This window comes from Xiphophorus maculatus, chromosome 19 (assembly GCF_002775205.1).
Source record: "Xiphophorus maculatus strain JP 163 A chromosome 19, X_maculatus-5.0-male, whole genome shotgun sequence".
Classification (NCBI taxonomy): domain Eukaryota; kingdom Metazoa; phylum Chordata; class Actinopteri; order Cyprinodontiformes; family Poeciliidae; genus Xiphophorus; species Xiphophorus maculatus.
Genome location: NC_036461.1, coordinates 24,858,568 through 24,872,725, shown reverse-complemented (window position 1 = coordinate 24,872,725; position 14,158 = coordinate 24,858,568). Strand labels below are relative to the sequence as shown.

Below are 14,158 nucleotides of genomic sequence, written 5' to 3'. Positions count from 1 at the left end.
CTTTTTTTTGTTAATGCAGTTTTTTTTATATATTTTTTGTACCCCGCCAGGAGGCCTTTTTGTGGGCTCTAGTGTCCCTTATTTTTTGAAAGTAGGCTGACAGGAAAGGTGGAAGGAGAGGGAGAAGACATGCGGCAAATGTCGCCGGGTCCGGGAGTCAAACCCGCGACGGCCGCGTCGAGGACTCAAGGCCTCCAAACATGGGTCGCGCTATAACGGCACGCCCTTAATTCAGTTTTTTATCTTGTTTATATTTTCAACAGAGCTCAATAATACCTTCCACAGTTTTGATTTTTCCACTTTTCATGTTGTGCACTGAAACTTTGGAACTCAAAGAACCTGTCTGTGCCATTTATGTTGTTAGACTGAGCTGAAAGATTTCTTCTTTCGACTTCTAATGTCCTAAAATTTTGGACAATCCTGTTTACACTTTGTCCTCCAAACCTTTGTGGACCATGAACGCTGTTGGACCCCTGGTCTCTTGACTGCAACATATTCCCTCTGGACCTTGTCTGGTTCCATGAGTGATAATGTCCTTTCTGTTCCTGCTGTGGAAATTGTCTTTGGTTCAACGGCGGCCTTTTGTAGTGGTTACTGTGGCCATTTGCAAAGTCGTTGCCAGGATTGCGTTGATAAAAGTTTGTAATTTGTAGTTGTCTGAAGTTGGGTCTACTATCCTCTGCATGGAGCGGAGCAGCGACCCTAATCTTCTCAGGATACTTTCTCTGAGTTTGTACCTGGGGGAAACTCTTTTCGCTGTTGAATCCTTCATTTCTTTGATGCCCACCACTGAATCTGGTGTTGGACCTTTTCATAGAGTTGCTTCCATAATTCTGTTGCTTTGAAGCAGCCATTCTGGACCAGTGTGGTTCCTGTCTTTTCGACAAGTCAGAAGAATCCCTGCAGGGGGTCCCAGCTTGACTTTTCTGAGACTGCAAACTTACCAGTTTTCTGTCCACTAGTGTCTCCTCAGTGCAGTCCATGGATTCGTCTTCCATCACTAACTTGGGAACCTTCCTAAAACGTGCAAGTAGTTCATCCCTGAATTTTTTACGCAAAGCCCACAAACCAGACGAATCCTTGCTGGGAATGGCAGCCGGGTCTCTGTGCCGGATTCTGACGCTTGCAATCTTATTGAACTGCTTTAATATCGCAGCCATATTTAGCTGACTTGAGACAATGTCAGCCATTTCAAACAGCTGACCTTCCTCCTCGGTAATCAACTTTGTGATTCCTCTGTATCGAGCGAGGATGTCATACCTGAGGTTTTTACGCCGTGCCCACAAATCATTGGGGTTGCTTCCTCTCATTTTCCAGTCTTTGCTCAGACTGTAGCTACGTTGCTTTACCATGTTTCCAGCGTTTATATTCTGATAATTCAAACGGTCGTCTCAGCTCCTTCCAAATACTTAGACGTATTTCGGGATCACAGAAGTGAAACTTGCTCCTTGCGTAACTGAATCAGACAGAATGACATAATTCTGGGAGATACATCCAATAGCTGTGATGTCATAAACAGATGCTCCACGCATTTATGACGTCATAAGGAGGGTGTGATAGCTTCCTTTTAGGTGTTTCTCGGCAACAGAGGGGATTTCAGCTGCCAGAAAAACCAATGAAGCTAGTTTTTACCTCAACCTCTCAGCCATTAATATTCAGCTAAATGAAGTTAACAGTGCAATTCACCTAATAAACAGTGAAGTGCAAAAATATTCACAGCTCTGGAAGACTTAGAAAAAGCATAACTTTGTTCAACAACAAAAGTTTGTTTCTGATCTAAAAAAAAAAACAGGTTGGAAGTTCTCAAATGAAGATCAATCAATGTGAAAGTATCACTTAAAAAAATGCTTTTAGTTACATTTTATTGAACATGGGATTAAGATGTTTCTTTATACTCTTGTCAATAATCAATATAACAATCATTATCAACCCTATTTATTATCACTGACAAGCGTTTTGCATTTTAACACTGCTATTTTGATCATTTATCTTTAGAGATGAGCTCCAAGTCTGGGAGGTTGGAAAGGTCCTTACTTCACAATAATATCTAACATGATAATTCACTGTATAGAATCAAAATAAAACACAGAGAAGTTTGTTGTTGCTATGGGACAAAATGTGAAAAAGTTTGAGGGTTATAAATAACTAAGAAATATTGGAAATATGGGTAAGTTTGTGTTTTGCTATTTAAAATTAACATATTTATATAACTCTTCAAGTTTTTTTCATCTTTACCTTTAGAAACCATACAGTAGGATTATCTATTATTAGATTAGATTTTTCACCCCCCAATATCCTTCCTAAAATATGTACGAACCACCTATTCAAGGTAGAAAGCTACATTTTGTTGAAATGTTCCTTTAACGCCTCTGAGGGTAGGTTAGTTACCCTGCCGCCCTCTGGTGGAGGGTGGTCCTTCCTGCGCCGAACTGGACTCCAGCTCAAACATGGCGCTGCAAAACTTCCCGAAAGAGCCTCTTCAGGGCGAATTAACTTTTTCCATCGCTGCTTGGTGAGTTCATTATTTAGTTGTTCGTTGCCTCAACGCAGAAATAATCAGCTTCTGGTTGATTTGCATGGATTATGCCGGAATTATCTGTACGTTTCGCCGCTCACATCGCGTCGGTAACACAAGTTACTAAGCCAGAGTTGTCAGCTACATTGCTTCAATCAAAACCACTTGAAAGAAAGTGTTGATATTTCAGCGCATGCGCAATGCCTATTAACCTGTGGTAACCGTGTCATTTCAAAACTAAATTACTACAGTTTTTTTTGTTGTTGTTTCTCTTCTGCGTTTCTACCTTTTGTTCATTCCGTTCTTGCTTCTTTCTTCTGCTTTATAGTTTCGTTATTCGCTGTCTTTGCCATCCGCACTGCTTGCTTTACGCTACGGGAAGCAGAAGCGTCCGAAAAATACTCACGCATCTCCCCTTTTATTCATCAGGCTGCTAAAAGCGGCTGCCATTTCAATTCTCACTTTTAGTTGATCACTTTTCTCTTCTAAATCAAGCGTCTGTTAACGTTTTTATATCATTTGACTGCATGTCATTTTTAATGTTTATTTTATCTCTTAATTTATTTTTTTTTTCCCAACATTTTGTTATTACTTTGATCAAATTACGTTAGCCATCCCGAGATTATAAAATGCCTCACATTCTTCAAACTGGGATTTTTATGCTAAGAAAAACCTGCAACACAGTAAGTGGATGAAAATCTGTAACAATTATTATGCAAATATATACATAGATGAAGGATCTGTGTAAAAAAATTAAAACCTAACTATCACGTCTAATTGAATTGCTTGTTTGCTGTATTTTGTAGAGCTGGAGTAAGAGTTGCTCGAGCTTCGCGAAGATGATGCGGGCAGTTTGTGTTGATGTCCCTGGAGGACCAGAGAGTCTGGTGCTGCGCTCCATCCCCAGACCTACACCTAAAGACGGAGAGGTCCTAATTAAAGTCCACGCAGCTGCCCTCAACAGGGCCGACTTGTTACAGGTTTAGCCAAATTAGATGCACGTTCAAGAGCAGGAATCTGTGGTTTGGATCGAAGGGGATTTTAGAAACGTATCGTGTTTTTCTTTTGCAGAGAAGAGGTTTGTATCCTCCTCCTGCGGGTGAGAGCGACATAATCGGTCTGGAGGTCGCTGGAACGGTGGACGGTCTGGGTCAAGGCCTGAAGGGGAACTGGAAACCAGACGACAGGGTGATGGCTCTGCTGGCTGGAGGAGGATATGCTGAATATGTTTCTGTTCCCGAGGAACTTTTAATGCCGGCGCCCGACAACCTCACGTTCTGCCAGGCCGCTGCCATCCCGGAGGCTTGGCTCACCGCTTTTCAGCTGCTGGTTTTCATAGGTACACTGATGATGACAGTAGAATGCTGAGGTGATATGATTGGATAACGCGGGCCGACACACGGACTGCACAGTACCTTACAAAAAATATTCATACTTCAGTTGTTGAACTTTTCCACCACTTCAGTGTAAAAAACCAACACAAAGTAAGTGGCCAGGACTTTAACTAGACTATTCTAACTCATACTTTTGGATCAAAACCAATAAACAGCTCTGGGTCTACGGTTGTTCTGCTGGAAGTACATAACTTTGAATCGTGCACTCTGTTGAGTTGGTCTCACACATAAAATCAGGAGAAAATATAGTTAAGTTTGAGGATTTAACAACACAAAATGAGAAAAGCTTCTAATCAGAGCTTGGGTGCCTTTACAAAATACTGTAAATACTCTGCAAAAACACAAAATCTTACCAAGCTGGTCTAGTTTCTAGTGCAAATATCATACAACTAACTTTTTTTGCGAGATTTAGGAGCTTTTTTTAGTCAATAAATCCTTAATATTGGTACTTTTTGCTGAAAAAAGTGCTAGTTTTTTTTTTAACAAAAGAAACTAGATTGTTTCACTTATAACAAGACATTTTTTCCTTTGTTATAAGTGAAATAGTGTTGAGTACTAAAACACTTGCACTTGAAAGTAGACCAAAAATACTCTGTAAGATTTTGTGTTCTTGGAGTTGATATACCCAGCTTGTAATTTCATGCCTTTTGAATGAGTTATTGGACTAAAAAAAACTTTAAAAAACCCCAGAATTTTTCATTTCCGCTCATCCCATCTTTTGGTTTCCACCGCAGCGCAGGTGAAGCAGGGTGAAGTGGTGCTAGTTCACGCCGGAGCCAGCGGTGTGGGAACGGCTGCCGTCCAGCTGGCCCGTCTGTTCGGTGCGGTTCCCGTGGTGACAGCGGGGAGCCGAGAGAAGCTGCGGCTGGCGGAGAAGCTGGGCGCAGCGGCTGGATACAACTACAAGGAGGAGAGCTTTGTTCAGGGAGTCCATGACTTCACAGGAGGTAAATGTGACGCTCTGCAAACGGCTCTTAAAGTCTGGCAGAGTTGTTTTCCAGTATAATGTACATTTCCTCATGTTTTAATTTGTCATCAATTTGATGCAAATAAATGAATCAACCTTTGATTAATTGTAAATTTAATTGTTTATTTGATTAAAATGAGTTCCAACCGATTAGCTAATAAGATCCGCTTCGACTGTCTTTTAGTGTTGTAGTTTGGCCGTTATTTAGTAGAGGGCGCTGCTGGTCGTCCTTAAGCGGAGCCAGTTGATATAGAAACAAAGATGGCGGGGCCATACCAGAAAGGGGAAAGAGAAATGGTCCAGAGTCTGGAGTGGGATGTAAAATGCACTTTGTGCGGTTCTGTTTTGAAATATAAACTCTCAATAAGCTCCTTGAGTTATCAGCTTAACGCTCATTCAGACGAGCTGTGTGACGGAGCAGCACCAACTTCTTATTCAAAAATGTTTGATTTGTTAGAAGCTACGAAAGGAAAGATGTACAAAGTATTAGGACCATTGTAGGTAGAATGAAAAGGAGGAGTAAATTTCCACCAAAAAAGTAGAAGATATTCAACATTTTAAACTCAAACATTTCTAGAAAATTTCTGAGATTCATCTCAAAGTTTCAGAGATTTTTTTTTTTAGCAGAAATTTGCTCCTCTTTTTTTTCTGTCTACAATGGCCGCCCTAATACGCCGTGGCAAAGATGTGATGGAAAAAGTCACGATGCCAGTTTTGAGGGCTGTCGTGGGTTAACGCACTTCACCTCCTCAAAGACAACATATGAGCACATCTCCGGATGATGAAGTGTTGCACATATTTCTTAATGGCCGCTCCTCGATTAATCGTCAGTCGATGGATAAGATCAACCAGCATTAGATTAACTCATTAATCGGTAACTTCCATCCCTAGTAGTGTCGTATCTTGTGGTAATTTTGGCAGGAAAAGGGGCGGATGTGATCCTCGACTGCATCGGTGGGAGTAACTGGGAGAAGAACGTGAGCTCCCTGGCAGTGGACGGCAGGTGGGTGCTGTACGGCACCATGGGAGGCAGGGCAGTGGAGGGAGACCTGCTGGGCAGGATGCTGTCCAAGCGAGGCCGCTTACTCTGCAGCCTCCTCCGCTCTCGCAGCCTTCAGGTGAGAAACGTCTCAGCTGCTCTTTTCATTCCTTGCACTGCAACCACATCTGTTGCGCAAGGGTGAAAGTTTCGTTCTTCCTCTCTCCTCCTGGTGTCCGATGTTCCGAAATGTGCAAACTTTGGGTGTTGCACTTGAAGCACTTCCTGTGCAAGTCACGATAATATAATTTATGCGTATGCTTCCTCCACAGTACAAGGCCGACCTGGTCAGAGCCTTTGGGGACAGGGCGTTGCCATGTTTCTCAGAGCAGCCTGCCACCTTGAGGCCAGTGATCGACAGCACATATAAGCTGGAGGACATCGCGGAGGCTCACAGACACATGGAAGCAAACAGAAACATGGGAAAAATTGTTGTTACTGTGACTCCACAAAGTGAGGAGAGCTAATTAATTATACAGTGCTGAGATATGGTTCAATCAATAATAAAATGGTCTAAATGTGGTTTTCTGCTGTGTCATTTACTCTGCAAAGGAGGATTACCTGACACTTACTGCTTAATATTGGTTTGCTGAAATCTGCACGTAGAATATAAAGTCTATAAAAAGGTATGCAATCTAAAAACTAAAAAAAAAAAAAAAAAAAAGCAAAGAACAAAAACAGACTAAATATATCTGTGCCTTTGCACACCCAGTTTTAAAAACATCTTTATGTTTTACAAAATGTAAAAAATGAATAAAACAAGGGCCACTGTCCTGCAGTTTTTAGATGTGCCACAGGTACAAAACACTGGAATGAAATGACTTAATGACCTCCTCCTTGTGTAGATCAGTTCTCCAGAGCCTTAATGACCTAATTATTCTGTTCAGGTGGTGCAGCAGAGGCACATCTAAAAGTTGCAGGACTGCGGCCCTCGAGGACTGGAGTTTGACGCTTGTGGTTTAGAGCAATCCCTAGTTAACAAGCACAGGAAACACGTTGGAAGAGAACCATTTTACTTTCAATCCAATTTGACTTTAAAAACAGCAAGCTTTGTCTCTGGTAATAACCTTAACAAAAGGTAAATGCCATATAAAATCAGGTGGATAATGTGACAAATGCGTTGGCAACAGCTCAATTACATGATTCACCATAATGAACACAAAAATAACCTATAAATAGCAGAAGCAGTTTTCCGATTGTAAATGTATTAGTTTAGATAAGCAACACTGTATTTACAACGTGGCTCAACTTGAATATATTATTGTCCTTTTATTTAAATTACAAACTAAGTGTCACTAATCTTCATTATAAGGTTCCAACTAAAGAATAAAACATGCCATGTGTGCTTGGCATGTTGTCGTGGCTCAGTAGGGAATAAAATGTTGCTTTATGAGTTTTGCTATCATTGTATTTCACATACCAAATATATTCACCTCCTGATGAAGTCAGGTACGATCTAGATTACAGCTTTACAGCTGTTTTGAGACCACGCCGGCACGTGACGGCGTATTTCGCACTGGGCGTTTCGTGCAGGAACCTCCCTCTCTCTTTTTATGACTCTGTTTTTTGTTCCCCCCCACCCCCCACTTTTTTTTCTCCTTTTTACCCAGAGTTCATTTCTGCCTCAAATCTTCCGGGCCCTCTTCGGAGCTTCAGTCAGAAAGTTGCTCACTAGTTGCTGAAGTTTTCGGACGCAGTTTTTGTCGGACTCTATGTTTCGACGGACGTCTGGGACATTAATCACTCCAATCACGTCGGTAGGTTTCACTTTGTTCGTCCTGTGACATTTACCGGTAATGTTGTGGGGCTGAGTTGACGCTCACATGGTTTACCAAGAAGTGACATAAGCCTTTACAACACTCGAGTCAGAATAATGTTCTCCGAACTTGTTCAGCCGCGGTCGGCGTGTGCAAAGGTGCCGTCAGGACTCTCGCCGTTCGTCGCGACGCAGTTTCCGCTTGCTGACTTTCCTCACCTGTGGTTTGAAATTACAGCCCGTGTTTTGTTGGTAAATGTCGCATTTGTTGGCGTTTCTGTCACAGCCAGCGTTTATTAAACCATGGAGGACCCGAACGTGCCTCAGAGAAAAATGTCCAGGGCCGGAGAAAGCTTGTACGGGGCCCTGGGTTTGGAGAAAGGCGCGACCCCCGACGAGATCAAAAGGGCTTATAGGTAAGTTTGTTATTCGCTAGTTATTAATATTCGCAGATTGCCCGTAATTGACGTGGCTAATAGGGTGCTTAATAATTTGCAATTTGTTACAACTAACTTACAAGTTTCATAATTGCTGCCATTGTCAGGTTGCCATGATTCATTGGTGTGAGAATAACTAAAGATGTTAAAATGTGTCATATTGTAATTAATAATATTTTTGGCTCTTAAGAAAGCACACTGTGCCTTCAAAAAATGTTGCAACGCGTTATTAATAATGGTTTTGAGTGTCAAGTTTTGTTCGTATTGTGATAATCCTAGTAAGATCATTTAGATAACATTTTAAGCTGAAATTTCAGGCTTTTTAGAAGTATATTCAAAGTTGCACTTTCTGAAAATATTTGTTAAACATTTCTGCAATATTACAGTTTTGTTTTGGGTTTTTTTTTTAGAATAATGTGGCTTAGTAAATAACATCTACCTGCAGGATATTACTCAGTCATTTTGGTTTGATCTGTGATCATAGTTACTCATATTTCATTGGAGTCATGTGGTCCAATGGCCTGTAAAAAGAAATATTTCTCATAAAATGAGATTAGAAGTGAGATTTGAGCTATGTCATTTTAATCTTCAATGCAAGTCGTCTTGAATACGAAGCCTGTGTGTCATTAAAAGATAAAAAAGTGGCATTCATCTTTTAGATTTAAGGAAAATATTTGACTGGAAAAAGACAAAGAAAGTGATGCACAGTGGATGGAGAACAAAATTATTTATTCACGTGTGTAAAAGGGAAGTAGGAAGCAAAGAATGGACCACAAATGGATATGAAAGGGACTAAATTGATTCACAGATGTAATTTCAGTAGAACAGTGGTGACATCTTACCCACAAATCTGAAAAAAAAAGACTATAACGTATGTATCTTAACACTAAGTTTAACAATGCACACTTTCTTTCTATTTTTTTTTAGATCATTCTGCTAAAGCTGGCAAGACTTGCTGCAGAAATAACCAATTAAAAAAAAATAATTAATCTATTCTTGGCAGCCGTTTGGTGAATGATTGGCAGCTGGTTAATTCACAACCTGGATTCTTTTTTTTTTCTTTGTGTTTTGCAGCTCCACCAGCCATCCTTCATTAATTTCAGCTATTTAACTCTTTCACAGATAAATAGTGTGCTGAGTTTGTCTTTACATGATCAGAAAGAAAGCATAGCTTCAGATGTCATGAGAGACGGACTGAACTGGTTAAAGTCCCAGTCGTCCTAATCCTTCTTGTTGGAACCGTTTGATAAGTTACCTGCTGCTTGTGCTGCCGGTGGAAACTTTTATGGCTGCAATTCAGTTATGCTGATCCAAGGCCATTTGTGTTTCACGCCACCTAAATCATAATTCTAACGTTCCTTCAGGAAATTGGCATTGAAGTACCACCCTGACAAGAACCCGGACAACCCAGCCGCCGCGGAGAAGTTCAAGGAGATCAACAACGCCAACGCCATCCTCAACGACGAGAACAAGCGTAAAATCTACGACGAGTATGGCTCCATGGGCCTCTCCGTGGCCGAGCAGTTTGGTGAAGACGGCGTCCAATATTATTTCCTCATGTCAAAGTGCTGGTTCAAGGTGAGGCTTGGCCGCGAAGGAACAAACCAGATGATTTTACGGAGCGGGGACGTTTCGCTGTTTTGAGTGCGTCTAACGTTCGTGTCTTTCAGACCCTGTTTTGCTGCTGCTCCATCTTGACCTGCTGCTGCTGCTTCTGCTGCTGCTGCTTCTGCTGCGGGAAGTGCAAAGCCGGAGAGGAGGAAGAGCATCCCATTATCGACCCGGAAGACCTGGAGGCGGAGCTTAGAGAGCAGGAAGAAGGTGAGGGACTGCCGGTTTTCGTTTCTGGGGATTTGATTGACGTTGTGCTGTGAAGGATGGAAACACGCCACTTCTCACTTTGGGCGTTTTAAATTAATGGAGTTTTATGGTTTGATTGTAATGCTACTTTACAATATTAAATCATGAAATAGAATTTTTAACAGTGAGCATGTGTTTGGGTTTGCGTTGTTAAATCGTCAAACATTAGCAAGAAAAAAAAAGAAATTTTCCTATTCAATGAAGGATTTTTTTTTTTGTCTTTTTAAAAATTTGGACACTTTGTGTGTTTTTAAAATGTTTTTATAATACTAAATTGTGTTTTCCAGCACCAGGCCATGTAATAGTTATTCAGCCCAGCTCCTCTCAGACCTCAGGTAACTGTCGTTCCTCCTCAGGTAACCTTGATCTCCCGTCGGCTCCCTGCTGCTTGATTCAACCGGCTGAGCTGTTTTCCGCCTGTTTTCGTGTTGATTTTATGCCTTATGGGTCACAATGCTTTTATAAAAAGAAAACGGTGGAAGAAGAGCACAAATTACATTCCCTGCAATAGTATTTTGACCCCGCATTGTCACGTAAATGTTATTGCCGACCAGCAGACGTGTTGTGACGTTCAGAGTAAAAGGGTCTGGACTGCTTTGTGTTGGTCAGTTGTATGAAAACCTTCCGAGACGTTTCAATACTTTGTCAAAGCTTTGTGAATGTCGCTAGTCAAAGCCAAATAAGGATTCCTGTTTTGTTTATGTTTATGGTCCACCATAAAGCAAAGGGCACCGCAGCGCCACACATGACGCTGCAGATCCGGTTTGTGCTGCTTCCATGTCAGATAACGAGCGACTGGTCGAGGCGCTTCAGAAATCGTCTTGATGAGCTGCCAGAGGTTTTGGTTTGGTTTTTGTTTTTCGCTGATCAAGATAAAATGTAGAATCGGCCGATGTTTAATCTGCAAATGAAAAGAACCAGAAAGATGAACTGATTCATATCTGATTTATGCGGAAACGGATGATGAGGGGTAAACTTGGGACGTTTTTATCAAGGTCAAGCGCAGTGGGGAGTGTGTTCCCAAAAAGGTGACTAAGGCTTTTCACATTATTATTGTTTTTTTGTCATTATGGCAATAAACGCCGCAGATCGTCTTCCTCCTGTTTTTAAAGTTCGACAGTTTAGACGCTTCTGCTGCTTACGCTCCGTCCTCAGCTGTATTGCGTTATGCTTTGGAATCTTGGTGTTATTTTCTTTATGTTTCATTTCCATTGTATTATATATGGAAACTGAAAGGTAACTTGCGGTGAAGTGACTTGCTTAGGGGCGCATCAACATGTGGCAGCAAGAAACTGGAATTACACCCATCCAGCTTCATCCTGTATTTGCATTTTTTCCACACAAACATTTATTAGAAGTGTTCATTTTTGCTCATTTTAATTTTATTTTACAGCTAATGAAAACCCAAAATCCAGCTTCTCTCAAAATTACATGCAATTAAAAAAAGAAGAAATTTATTTTTTCTTTAACTGTCAGAAAATGTGCGTGTGCTGCATAGTTCCCTCACAATGACTGGTAATCAGAAAACCGAGCTTTTATTCTGATTGTGGGAACGGAGAGCATAGATCTGACTTTCGGACGAGTTTGGGAGGCTTCAGGTAAAGCCCTCATAGTTTCAATATGACAATTTGTTTTTATTTAATACGCCCAGTTATTAAAAAAAAAGGAACATTCCTTCCTCATCAGATGAGTGCGGCATGGCTGGCTTTATAGGGTCATCCATCAAAGATGTTTTTTAATTAAGGAAATCTCGCCTTTATCGTAATCAGTCTGTGCGTATATGCATGCAACTTTCAAGCATCTAATCACAAATCTTCAAGCTTTACTTCCTCTGGCATAAAATCACGTCTGTGGCATTCAGCGCTGCGATCTGCAGATACCTTGACTGTTGGAAACAGTTTGTTTCTTTGTGTCTTTTTTTTGCAGGTGAGAACGCACCAATTGTGATTCAGCCTCAGGCGTCCAACGGCACCTCGAACCCCACAGAGGCCCAACATGGACCTGTCGAGGATGGAATGAGTGACTATATCCACGGATGAGTGAGTCTTTAAGAAGACGAGCTTCGCCTTATTGTTATTATTATTTTTCATTTTTTGGGGACTTTGTGTGAACTTGAGGTCTCACCAGCTGCTGGTGTTCAAACCGACGCACAGGAAACGTATCGGGCCTTTTTGTTTACATGAATCATGCTTCATAATGGTATTGCCATGTTTTTTGTTTTTTTTTCTTTTTTAATGACAAAGCCTTGCAGATCAAAACCACTGATCTCTCAAAAAACAGTTGTTGTTTTTTTTTTGTTTGTTTTTTGTGCACTTTAAACTCACAGGTTGGTGTAAAAGTTGCCATATTGGTCTGAAAACGTCTCCGCTCAGGATTCCTACATGTGGACTGTTTTATTTTTATATATATATATATATACATATATTTAATAGGCTAATTCAGATTATTCATACTCTTTGAGGCCAACCACTTGTCTTCCTGTAAATATTAACATAGGAATAAATGACCTGATGACTTTTGGGCTGACACATCCGGTGTTTCTCTGTTCATGTTGGGTTATCTGTACTTCAAACGTCTTTTCTAATCAACTTCATGTGAGAGTTGGATGGTTTTTAAGCTTTTTTTTTTTTCTTTCTTCACTCAATCTGGTGATTTATATAACTTACACAAGAAAGCCACAATGCCTGCAGCTAGCTACTTCCACCTAGGTAAACTTTAATTAGCCGGCTTAAAAGGGCGTTTACACTATTTATTCTGCCCAGCTGTGGCTCGGCGAGGTCATCAGTGTTACTCATGGGCCCGTATGAGATTATCACGATATGATGACCTTGAGTGGAAATACTACAGTTTCACAGAAATAAAGCGGTATCGATAACATGTATTTATTTTCATTTTGATGTGTAGTCTTAAGTAAAAATGGACAATAAAGGCATAAAATTTAGGGGCTGGTTACAAGGAAACATCCATTTTTGCCAGCTAGCCACGCTGCCAGCTCGTCCTGCCAATGAGCAATCATGCATGCTACTCATAGCTGGCTTTTGTGACCAGAAATGTTCCCAAACATCCAAATTCTTCTTCTGTTTTTTTCCTTCTTTTTTTTTTTGAAGATGAAAGATAAAATTGCTGGAGTTGTCCTTTAGCCTCCTGACCACCAGGGTGCAGCACCAGCTGGGTTGAGAGGTTGGGCTGCTCTACAAATTAAAACTCTGCGCTCACCCGGCTAGAAAGACGTGATGGAAAATGTTCGTGGTTCTGAAATTGTAACTCGTTTAAAAACGTTTATCCGTCACCGTTCTGTGTCTCTTCATTATTTAGCAGCGACACCGTAGTTTGCGCTGAAAGGCCGTAGTTTGGAGAGAAGCAGTTGGGAAGTTTTTATCTGGTCTCAGGGAGACACATAGAAAACTGGCCTGCAGGGGGAGCCAGAGGCACACTTTCCCTTTAGTATTTTTAATTAAGTAAAGGAAACGGCCTCATGGCTCCTTCTGATTCTCTAAACTAGTAATCTGCAAAGTTCATTATCGGGCACTTGTAGTTAATCATGTAACCAAAAGGTAACTGCGTTATTGGAAATGTGACTTTATTATACAAACTCAAATAAGAAGCTCCTGGAGGTGTTGAAGCAGCGCCATTTTGAAGTGAGCCATCACCACAACAGGAATGTTATGTGTCCAAATGCAGTCAGGTGAATACGTTACCATTTTCACAAAATATCTGCACTTTGAACCTTACACACGGTTTTGTTTTTGGTTTGTTTAAACCATAAATCTTCTCTGTCTTGAATCTGGTGATGGGATCAAAACGTTTAGTTTTTTTTTTCTTTTGAGGTGTATATGGTAAATTATTCTGTGAATTGAAAACTGCATTTTTGATTCTAGGTATTTTTTTTTTTTTTGGCTGTGCGCTGATGTTAAATTATATTTCTGACAAGGTTCATATTGTATTTTTATATTTATGATTATTTTTTGCCTCATGTCTGGATTTGCCAGTGGTCTGTACTCTCTTTCTTCTACTACATGCATGAAATTATAAAAAAAAAAAAGTTGGTATAATCCTGGGAACGACTCTGAAGTGCCTGAATATATTCTTATCCTGTTGTCTCTTTCATTTTTATTAGAATATTAAATGTTGTTTGTTTTTTTTTTGCCTCAATATTCCAACTATTTTTCTACTTTTTAGCCTTTTTGTAA

General features: G+C 40.6%; 2 protein-coding genes across 4 annotated transcripts; both read left to right on the top strand.

Moving 5' to 3' along the window:
* The first annotated feature begins 2,403 nt into the window (after positions 1-2,403).
* tp53i3 (tumor protein p53 inducible protein 3) lies at positions 2,404-6,438 on the top strand. Of its 2 annotated transcripts, none has more exons than XM_014468845.2 (6): positions 2,404-2,512; positions 3,322-3,495; positions 3,587-3,854; positions 4,644-4,856; positions 5,798-5,994; positions 6,188-6,438. In XM_014468845.2, the coding sequence occupies exons 2-6, from the start codon at positions 3,355-3,357 to the stop codon at positions 6,380-6,382; spliced, it is 1,014 nt and encodes a 337-aa protein (XP_014324331.1). In that variant the 5' UTR covers positions 2,404-2,512; positions 3,322-3,354; the 3' UTR covers positions 6,383-6,438. The 2 variants fall into 2 exon arrangements, with proteins under 2 accessions (XP_014324331.1, XP_023208833.1); XM_023353065.1 differs by lacking the exon at positions 2,404-2,512 and adding an exon at positions 2,908-3,198.
* Positions 6,439-7,515: 1,077 nt separating this feature from the next.
* On the top strand, positions 7,516-14,149 carry LOC102236829 (dnaJ homolog subfamily C member 5-like). 2 transcript variants are annotated; one of them, XM_014468823.2, is made up of 6 exons: positions 7,517-7,672; positions 7,958-8,087; positions 9,473-9,686; positions 9,779-9,929; positions 10,256-10,303; positions 11,895-14,148. In XM_014468823.2, the coding sequence occupies exons 2-6, from the start codon at positions 7,975-7,977 to the stop codon at positions 12,005-12,007; spliced, it is 639 nt and encodes a 212-aa protein (XP_014324309.1). In that variant the 5' UTR covers positions 7,517-7,672; positions 7,958-7,974; the 3' UTR covers positions 12,008-14,148. The 2 variants fall into 2 exon arrangements, with proteins under 2 accessions (XP_023208835.1, XP_014324309.1); XM_023353067.1 differs by lacking the exon at positions 10,256-10,303 and having other exon boundaries at positions 7,516-7,672; positions 11,895-14,149.
* The last annotated feature ends 9 nt before the right edge of the window (positions 14,150-14,158 follow it).

Coding starts and splice junctions, on each gene's coding strand:
- tp53i3 (XM_023353065.1), top strand. CDS start 3,145: ATGCCTCACATTCTTCAAACTGGGATTTTTATGCTAAGAAAAACCTGC. Junction 3,496..3,586: donor ACAGGGCCGACTTGTTACAG/GTTTAGCCAAAT, acceptor TTTCTTTTGCAG/AGAAGAGGTTTGTATCCTCC. Junction 3,855..4,643: donor TCAGCTGCTGGTTTTCATAG/GTACACTGATGA, acceptor TTTCCACCGCAG/CGCAGGTGAAGCAGGGTGAA.
- LOC102236829 (XM_014468823.2), top strand. CDS start 7,975: ATGGAGGACCCGAACGTGCCTCAGAGAAAAATGTCCAGGGCCGGAGAA. Junction 9,687..9,778: donor TGTCAAAGTGCTGGTTCAAG/GTGAGGCTTGGC, acceptor CGTGTCTTTCAG/ACCCTGTTTTGCTGCTGCTC. Junction 9,930..10,255: donor GCTTAGAGAGCAGGAAGAAG/GTGAGGGACTGC, acceptor TGTGTTTTCCAG/CACCAGGCCATGTAATAGTT.